This window comes from Pempheris klunzingeri, chromosome 12, assembly GCF_042242105.1.
Source record: "Pempheris klunzingeri isolate RE-2024b chromosome 12, fPemKlu1.hap1, whole genome shotgun sequence".
NCBI classification, from domain to species: domain Eukaryota; kingdom Metazoa; phylum Chordata; class Actinopteri; order Acropomatiformes; family Pempheridae; genus Pempheris; species Pempheris klunzingeri.
The window spans coordinates 4,390,759-4,399,719 of NC_092023.1; the positions used below are offsets into that span (position 1 = coordinate 4,390,759).

The 8,961-nt window shown below is 42.5% G+C and overlaps 2 protein-coding genes across 2 annotated transcripts; one reads left to right on the forward strand and one right to left on the reverse strand.

The window, feature by feature from the left end:
• Positions 1 to 1,545: 1,545 nt before the first annotated feature.
• cox15 (cytochrome c oxidase assembly homolog 15 (yeast)) lies at positions 1,546 to 5,532 on the reverse strand. Its single transcript, XM_070840916.1, has 9 exons — positions 5,377 to 5,532; positions 4,210 to 4,397; positions 3,985 to 4,107; positions 3,552 to 3,738; positions 3,273 to 3,440; positions 3,083 to 3,164; positions 2,658 to 2,812; positions 2,408 to 2,521; positions 1,546 to 2,323 (listed from the first exon to the last, which is right to left on the reverse strand). Exons 1-9 carry the CDS (start codon positions 5,449 to 5,451, stop codon positions 2,192 to 2,194), a joined length of 1,224 nt encoding a protein of 407 aa, XP_070697017.1. The 5' UTR covers positions 5,452 to 5,532; the 3' UTR covers positions 1,546 to 2,191.
• A 273-nt stretch (positions 5,533 to 5,805) lies between these two features.
• On the forward strand, positions 5,806 to 8,727 carry cutc (cutC copper transporter homolog (E. coli)). The gene is made up of 9 exons (XM_070841028.1): positions 5,806 to 5,929; positions 6,041 to 6,119; positions 6,341 to 6,400; positions 6,514 to 6,723; positions 7,240 to 7,275; positions 7,608 to 7,741; positions 7,836 to 7,863; positions 7,941 to 8,046; positions 8,182 to 8,727. Exons 2-9 carry the CDS (start codon positions 6,050 to 6,052, stop codon positions 8,291 to 8,293), a joined length of 756 nt encoding a protein of 251 aa, XP_070697129.1. The 5' UTR covers positions 5,806 to 5,929; positions 6,041 to 6,049; the 3' UTR covers positions 8,294 to 8,727.
• The last annotated feature ends 234 nt before the right edge of the window (positions 8,728 to 8,961 follow it).

Genomic DNA, 8,961 nt, shown 5'->3' on the forward strand with positions numbered 1-8,961 from the left:
TTTCAGTATCGCATGATGATGTCACTTAATATCCAATTATGTATTTACAGAGATACTCCAAAGTCTGCTCGTCTGTCTGCTGTTCCTTGTCATTCACAGGTGCCTCACCCTTTGTGTATGTGTGTGTGCATGTGTACCAGAAGGAGATGTCATCCATCTTACCTGTGTAAGACTCTAATGGGACAACACCCACCTCCATTCAAGGGATTCTGGTAGAATAACTCCCAGCCTTCCAAACTAGTACAGTCCTAGCTGTAGGTGTCTATTGACTGTTGTACATTCTCTAGCATTCCCAGTTGTGAGATATTAGGCAGAACAACGTGGGAATTGCACTATATTTGACGAACTGTTTTGACCATCCCAGCTCCTCTCAACGCGGAGCTGGCATACCATAGTCGTTACTAGTCTATCATTACATACATTCAAGGGGAATTTATTAGAATGCAGATTGTATTTGTGAATTTCTTGTAATCAGAAATGTCATGTGGTCGTAGCAGGTTCTACCACTTCAAAGGAAAAAAAATCTCAAAACCCTTGTTGCATTAAATTAGGCTCATTCAATTTCAAAGAGGCATAGTATGTGTGTACGTACTGTTAGTGAGAGAGACATGGTTTAATAAGTTGGTTTTTTTAATAAACTACCCCCCCACACACACACACACACACACTCACACACACATTCCGTATTCTCCCTCTCTCTGTAACACCAAAGAGAAGAAGTAGATAAGAGGTATATAAATCCACTAAGTGAAGACATACAGCCCACCCGTGGGTGAAGAGAGAGGGAGATGCTGTGTAGTAGGCAGGGCAAGGGGCAATCAGAGACAAGAGGATGTCATTTGCTAAACTGGCAGTGTGGTTTATTTGCACGCTGTTCAAACCCAAGTGTAACTTTAGTTTCAGAAACCAACATGAGGCGCTGAGATAATTGGTGACCACTCGTTCATTTACTCCTTTTCAAACTGGAACTCTTATATCCAAGGTGGTGTAAGCAGAAGAGGCACTCAAGCTGTAATTTAACTGGCTGTCCTGTCTTTTAAATGCAGAGAGACTAACATGGAATAGCAATAACGTTTTGTACAACACATCAGCACCTTTCCACTCATCCAACCTCTCATTCATCTCAGAGCACAGTATATGGGTGCACTGAGGCCCTAATGGAAATATGCACTTCAAACCCTGCAATTTGGTTTTTCTGTTCTGGATGTTTTAGCTTTTTTTTTTTTTTACTTTCTGAGGAAAAAAAAAAAGTGGTTTGGCTCCGATTGCTCTGATTGTTCCTTGCCATTGGTCTTTAAATTCCATTCCTGACCACAAATAAACCTTTCTGTACCCGCATGTACTGTGTCTAGAACAATGAAAACCTACTAACCCGTTGTACTGACTGTCTAGTTAGCTAGCCTCAACTGGTTGCATTACGTATTCAAAATGTGTATATTTTGTACAGAGACAATAAAAATCACAGTTACTATGCAAAAATGGAGTGGAGTTTGAATTTAAGGACTGTGCATAATTGTCTTTATTAAAATAAGACATTTCTGAAGATACAGTACAAAGCAACAATCAAGGTTCCACGCATGTTTTTTTTCCTCATAATTCATCATCAAAGTAAGGAAACGGTTCATAACTTAAATATACATAATTATACAAATGATCCCAACAGCCACATCTGAATGCAACTAAAAAGGCAACGTACGAGCAGCCAACTTTCTATTCCAAACATCCTGTGAACATGAACAAAACTGGTTATTCAGTCTACTTAAAATGTTCCTGCAGAGTTCTGGCTGGCTGCAAACTCATTATGTACCCGTCACTGGAAATCCTGCTGCGTACGTCATTAAATCTAGACAGAATCTCATCTTGTTTTTGCACGTTTGTTCAATTCCTTGCAAACACTTCACACCGAGTTGTCTTCTTCTGATGACGACACACATCCACAAATGTTCCAGTCAGTTCCTCGTCAACACCCTTAATGCATTCTTATAATTTACACACTTTATTAAAGTGTGATGAAATAATTCGATCTCACCATATGAGGGTTACTTTGCAGCACAACGATCCAGTGCCTCCATTTTTTTTTTTTTTTTCCACTTTTTCTTTCTGAATGCCTCGATGACAATGACACTGCAGACTCTTAGAGGCTTGAGGTGTGGCTAATCGGGGTTGGATTTGTCCGTAAAGCAGCAGGCATTTACTTAGGCACCTTGCGGAGCTCTGCCAGAACCCAGATTGCGAGTGAGAGCAGAGCTACAGAGCCAGACTGGTGAGTTGCTGCCAGTGGAGTGGGGACATACAGTAACAGGGTGCTGATGCCGAGGGCAACCTGAAGCGCAGAAACACAGAGTTTAGTTAAACTGTAGAGTAATGAGACTTACTGAACATGTTTCTGGGCCAACTGACAGCCTACCTGTCCGTAGGCCATTGCTGTGAGGAGGGTGATGGCCATCTTAGCCCTCCTGGGCAGCACCATCTTCCTTGAGTACAGATAGAGGCTTGTAATGGCGGTCAAAGAAGAGATCGCCTAGAGAAAGAGAAATTACAGAAGGCCATCAACCCACTGCTGCTTCTCAATTTATTGAATGGGATACAGTTCAAGTAATGTTTCATTTAAATTAAAATGTTACCCACAAGGTTATTACTATCTAAAAATGACATACCAAAATTCTGTGGTCGAACTGCACAGTTGTGGGATTTTCAAAGAAATTCTTGAGGGTGGGAGAGAATGCCAGCAGATCATCAGGGATCCACCTTTCGCCCATTTTCGGGAAGGAGTTATAGACGAGTCCAGCATCCAAACCAGCGACAAAAGCGCCTGTGTGAAAGCATTTGTAAACTGGTTATGAAAGGATCCACATATTCACTGTATAAATTACATCGTCTGCAACATCAGATTTCACACAGTAACTTTCTTCATCCACTCCACTGCTTTTATAATGTCCCCCTTCGCCCTCTGAATATGCTCTACAGTAACTGTAAAACTGAAAATTGGAGCTGAGTCTTTCCAAAAAGACTTCAAAGTGAAAGCACTCCTGTCACTATGTGTGTCCTTAAAGAAATGCATTCCCCCAAGAGGAAACTGTACCTGACAGAGCAGTAAGGAAGACGAGGCCACCAGTGCCCTTAGCAAACCTCCTCAGCTGCATGAGGCGTTTGGTTTCTGCCACCTGTGAAAGAGGTGCGATCGTGAAGAAAGAACTTACAAACTGCATGACATTAACTCACACAAAGGTTAAAATTTTGTTTGTCCTGCAGGCGAGAGACTGTCTGTGTACCTTGTGTGCAGGCAGCATCAGAGTCAGGCCTGTCCAGAGACTGGCGCAGTAGAGCAACAAGGCAGAGCCAAGGTGAGCGCTCAGGCGATACTGGCTGACCCGCGGGATGTCGTGAGACTCGGGCTTCTCCTCCAGACCACTTTTTACCATGTACCACCCCAGAAGGCCCTGAGAGGAAACACAAGCAATGATAACGTCATTCATGTGTTCAACTTGATCAATAAACAAACACTAATCATGATGTAAGGATTAACTTCAGCCACAGCTGTCAAGTCGTACCTGAAAGAAGACAAATCCGCAAAGCCCCAGCACTTTTCCCTTCATGGAGCGAGTGAAGTATCCTTTCCTCCAGAAGTAAGCGGTGGGGAGGATGTACGCGAGCCCAACCAGCCTACCCCACATGCGATGACCCCACTCCATGTAGAAGATGAACTTAAACTCTGGCAGAGTCATGTCATGGTTCATTCTGGGAAAACATAACGACAGTTATTATATTGAATTACATTATAGTGAAAACAGTCATGACATGAAAATGCAGGTGTGTTTGTATTTAGTGTTTGGAACCACTGCTGATGTGAAAAAACATTACCTTGAGCGACATTTAAAAACGTAACAGACTTAAATTTAGTTGGTGTCAAGCGTTAGTCTGAATTAAAAGACACGATCAAGTGTGAGTGTCTTGATAAAGTAAACAGAAAAGATGGGAGTTTACATTTTGAATTCAGGAAACTGCTGGTACTTGGCGAACTCTGCCTCCCACTCCGTTTGTGACTGAGGCGGCTTCATCTCTCTCACCAGATGCCAGTCAACCATGGACAGCCCAGATTCTGTTAGCCTAATTGAAACAAATGCACATACAGTAAGAACCCATCAACGTCCCTTCAACACAGAGAGGACAATTATATACACAGACATATCCCTTTCAAGTCACATTTACCTTGTGACGCCCCCCAAGACAACAGCCCCAACCACCAGCCCACTGCAGCCGAGTAACCAGCGACCTACTATGCGATTAGTGGCTGCGTTGGGGACAGTAGCTGCCGCCGGGACGGAGGTAGCCCCCGCCTCCGCTGTGATGGTGCTCTGACCTCTCTTCACAACCCACTGTCGTAGCTGTGAACTCCGCTGGTGTTGAAAATAAAGGAGAGACATTTCAACATAACCTCTAAAGCCACATCTCTAAAGGTCACCTTGCTCGCAAAACTGTATTTTCTTTCCACACTCGAGAAATCTTAATTCTACAGCATTTAAATCTAACTAATGGGCAGAATAATAACATTTCAATAACATTGATTTACATAACAGGAGTTATTTTTTTGAACAACTAGTTTTCAGAAATATTGTATTTAAATATACAAATGAGGCATATCTACTTATTTAATTTAATATGTGCTGATTACGACACATCTCCTGAAGAGACATCACTGGATAAAATAAGGTTCATCAATGACATTTTAGAGCCAGTGGTTTAATATCATTTATCAATCAGAAAATAATCATAGTCACCGGCTATGAAAATACAAGGTTATGACTGATATGTGAACAAACCATTGTAATAAGATCTTCAGAATATGTATAAGAAGAAATATATCAGTGTAACTGAAGTGAGATTTCTGGGTCAGAGTGAGAGAAAGAACTCATTTAGAGCAAATCTACACATGAAATCAGACAAAATGTGATATAACAAACACAGAAATGTGCATTTTGGACGTTTTCTTTCCTCTCGTCTGAAAGAAAACATGTTATAGAAGCAAACTGGCTCAAAATAGTGTTTTTGCCTGTTGTGTCTCGCCTTAATTTGAGTTAATTAATTAATGAACGCTGCATCTGTGGAGCTGTTGATAGCTGACAGATGCGGACGTGACAACCAGTCAGATAATGCTAACAGCTAACAGGGGGTAACTAACTTCAATAAACGTTCAAAACGACACCAAAGTGACTGTGGGGGCGTTTGGCTGATGGTTTTATGGTCTGATCTTTTCTAAAAACATCCAACATATCATGTCATAATCATCGTTACACAGCTTGCACTGCGGTGTCTGACCTTTTCCATGCTTACATAGCTAGCTAGTTAGCTAACATTAGCTGCTAGCTTTATACTCACACTGCTGGGTTGAAATCCTTTGCCGGCATTTCTGCAGCCGCAGAAGAAGGCTGTCCGCGCCGAAGAGAGCAGCATCGTAGTGTCCTGCTGTCCGTGTATCCCGGGCTGTTGTGAAGGATGAAGCGTAGCTAAAAAAAAAACCGCTGTAACCAGCTCTTACACAACCATGTTTCCTAACTAACGGCTCAACTTTGACCTCCTGACGTCACAACAAATCGACGAGTAAATTTTTTTTTTTCTTCGTGAGACAGGAACCGCCATACCCAACAAAAATAACAAATAAATAATACATGTATGTTATTTTAAAAAATGTATTATAAAGAAACGGGACGTCCAGGTGGTTGATGCATGTTTTATGTCTCAGCGCGTCCCGCATGGGCGGTCAGCCGTCATCCCTACAGCACCGCCCACTCGCCAAACAGCGTGAGAGAAATTCAACTATCCGGAAAACGTTGATCCACTGTGGAGCTGCACTCACTCAATCAGTCACCCAAACAACATGTACTGACTTTATATCGCCTCCAGTCGACTGATAAGGTCCCATGACTCGATAGTAGGTGGATTTGGCAGGTGGTTGCTGTGGAAGTTAAACTCGTTAGAGCCTCGTGGACGTGCTGTCTAACTCTTAATCTCTTTCTGTGCCTTGTCTTTCTCTCTGTTTTAGACTGTCAGCATGGCAGAAGGCTTTCTGATGGAGGTGTGTGTGGACTCCGTGGAGTCTGCTGTCAATGCTGAAAGAGGAGGTTGGTGAAATGCACAGTGGAAACGGTTGTGCCACCATGACTTGTGTGTTAAAGAAGGAAAAGAGGAAGTGTTGCAGTCAATCAGGGACAATCCTAATGTTGTCTCAGACAGACAGACAGACAGACAGGGTGTGTGCCAGCTGAATGGACATGCAGTATCTTATTTTATTAAGATCATTATGGTCATGGTCATGATTCTGAGTGTTCGTCTCTCCTGACAGGTGCAGGTCGATTTGAACTGTGCTCTAGTCTTCTGGAGGGAGGACTCACTCCCAGTCTGGGTGAGCACCATTCAGTCCTGTGCACATATTCATGCACAACACGATTCTCTTGAGTATCCGCAGAGACCGGACAGGCACACACACTCATTATTACATTATTTGCTTCGCCACAGGTCTGCTGCAGGTAGTAAAGCAGTATGTCAAAAGTCCAGTCTACGTGATGATAAGGCCTCGCGGGGGGGACTTCCTGTACTCAGACCAGGAAGTAGAGGTGATGAGGAAGGACATAGAGCTAATGAAGAGCCACGGGGCTGATGGACTAGTCCTGGGAGCCCTGACAGAGGATGGACGGGTGGACGCAGAGCTCTGTATGGAGTTACTGGGTAATGCCTGCCTGTGTGTTTGATCACTGCACTGCACCTGAATCATGACAACGTTGATTTGATTGTATTAATCAGAGCCTGGCAGCCCTCCTGCTGACTCTGCCAATACTTTTGTGCTCAAGATATTTATAAGACCTGTTATACTTTAAAACCACAGGTCCAAACAGGTTCCTCTGTTGTTCCTGTTTCTCTCTGAAGTGTAAAACTGTGTCTGTTTGATGTTTGAGTTGAAACCATCCCACATCATAAACAGTACTGATGGATTTAAAAGCTGTTAATACAGCTGTAGCACTGAATATCCTAAAGTCTCCTCTGGGAGTGTATGTGGTGAGGAATCAGCCCCATCATATATTCTTGATATTTGAGAGATAAAGTGTGCAGCATGTGGCCCTGAATAAACAACTGGTCATAGTGAACATGTAGGCTTGTAAAGAATAAAATATTCAGAATGAGACGACTCTTTTATGTTGCACATTGTTTTGTTCAATTTTTCCTCTCTTTTTCTTTGCTCACTAGCTGCTGCTCGACCCTTGCCTGTCACTTTCCACCGAGGTAACATTTCCTCCATTAAATTACGTGACTTAAAGCTTTTAAGATTCTTTGCTGCAGCCTGCAGTTAGACTTGAAAAGGTACAACAAAGCCTCAGTGCACTAAAGGCCGTATTTAGGGCTTTTCTCAGTGGTTCCAGGTGGTTTTAGGCATAATATGTATTCATCTGACCGTGACAGTGGAGAGAAACGGGAAACGTGGGGAAAGGGAGGAGGGGAGCGACATGCAGCAAATGGTCCAGCCAGCCGGGAATGCTGAATTATCAACATCATCATTTTTAACATATTATTGAGTGTGAACACGTGTTATTAAACTGATATTGATCCTACTGCAGCTTTTGACATGGTGCATGACCCAGTGGTTGCTTTGGAGACTCTCGTATCATTAGGGTTCCAGCGCGTGTTGACGAGTGGCTGCGACACCACTGCTTTGGAAGGACTCCCTCTCATTAAACGGCTCATTGATCAAGTGAGTATCAATCATATGTAGGCAAACATGTTTGCACACAAGCATGTGTCTCTCCCTTTCACGCCATGCTTATATCTTTCTGTTCTCTCAACAGGCGAAAGGGAGAATAATCATCATGCCAGGTTGGTGGTTTTACTTTGCTCTGTGATGCAGTTTATATGTTTGTTTCTTGGATATTTATTCATCATTTTGAATACAGGCGGGGGTATTACAGAGAGGAACCTGCAGAGAATTTTAGAGGGGTCGGGGGCTCTAGAGTTTCACTGCTCAGCCCGCTCCAGTAGGGACTCTGCCATGAAGTTCAGGTGTGTTTGAATCCAGCCTTAATTAATTTAAAAGCTGAGAGGTGCATTGTCAGATTTCTTTGCAACTATGAGGATTAAAGCTTATTAATTAACTTGTTTTTGTTGCCGTCTGTCGAATGATGTTTCCATGTGCAGGAACACCCACGTGACGATGGGAGCAGCTTTCTCAGCACCTGAGTACGGCCTGAAGGTGGCAGATGTGAACAAAGTCCGCACTCTTAATGCGATAGCCAAAAATACTTTGTGAAACGGTACTGGACAATCATGACAAGACACATACCTCAAAAGTGATCATGAGTCATTATACGGATATGTATTATTGTCCAGAACAAGAAGACATTTCAGATTTGCCACAGAGTCGTGTTTTTCTCCTTTTTTTTATCACCGAGCAAACAGTCCTTGTAAAGTTAGAGCTCAGGGAAAGCCCTGCTGCCTTCTGGGATATGCAGTCCGTCAAAGTATCACAGTGGAGATCGATGAATATTTTTGTAAGGAAAAGCACTGATCAGTGCGGCTGCTGTGTTTAGAACAGTATGTTTTTTTTAGTTGACCTACAGTACATGTATTTACATCACTCCCTTTACAGTGGAAGATAACACCAAGTGTGACCTCCTGAACTTTATTTTTTACAAGGACAGAAACTCTGTGATGAGTTTTCACAGAATTGAATTAAAGTTTGAATCATTGTCAACAATTCAGTGCCCTTTCTTTTATTTTTAATGTCAGATGTCTCCTACATTACAAAACCCAGTTTCTTGTTAATTTTGTTAAAGAAATAAGAGGAAAGAAGAGGAGTGTCAGTGGTGATGTCATCAAACAAAGAGGTGGATCAGAAGACGGTCAAAGGGGCAATGACTTGGCAAAAACTTAAGATGATCACTGTCATCAGTTTTAGACTTTTATTTAAACTTCATT

Bases quoted from the DNA above. Each gene is read 5' to 3' on its own strand.
- cox15 (XM_070840916.1), bottom strand. From the start codon at position 5,451: ATGCTGCTCTCTTCGGCGCGGACAGCCTTCTTCTGCGGCTGCAGAAAT. The intron at 4,108-4,209 runs GTAAATGTGACT...TGTTTCAATTAG, and splicing joins GTCTTGGGGGGCGTCACAAG to GCTAACAGAATCTGGGCTGT. The intron at 2,813-3,082 runs GTACAGTTTCCT...GCTTTCACACAG, and splicing joins CTTCCTTACTGCTCTGTCAG to GCGCTTTTGTCGCTGGTTTG.
- cutc (XM_070841028.1), top strand. From the start codon at position 6,050: ATGGCAGAAGGCTTTCTGATGGAGGTGTGTGTGGACTCCGTGGAGTCT. The intron at 6,120-6,340 runs GTTGGTGAAATG...CTCTCCTGACAG, and splicing joins TGTCAATGCTGAAAGAGGAG to GTGCAGGTCGATTTGAACTG. The intron at 7,864-7,940 runs GTTGGTGGTTTT...TTTTGAATACAG, and splicing joins GAGAATAATCATCATGCCAG to GCGGGGGTATTACAGAGAGG.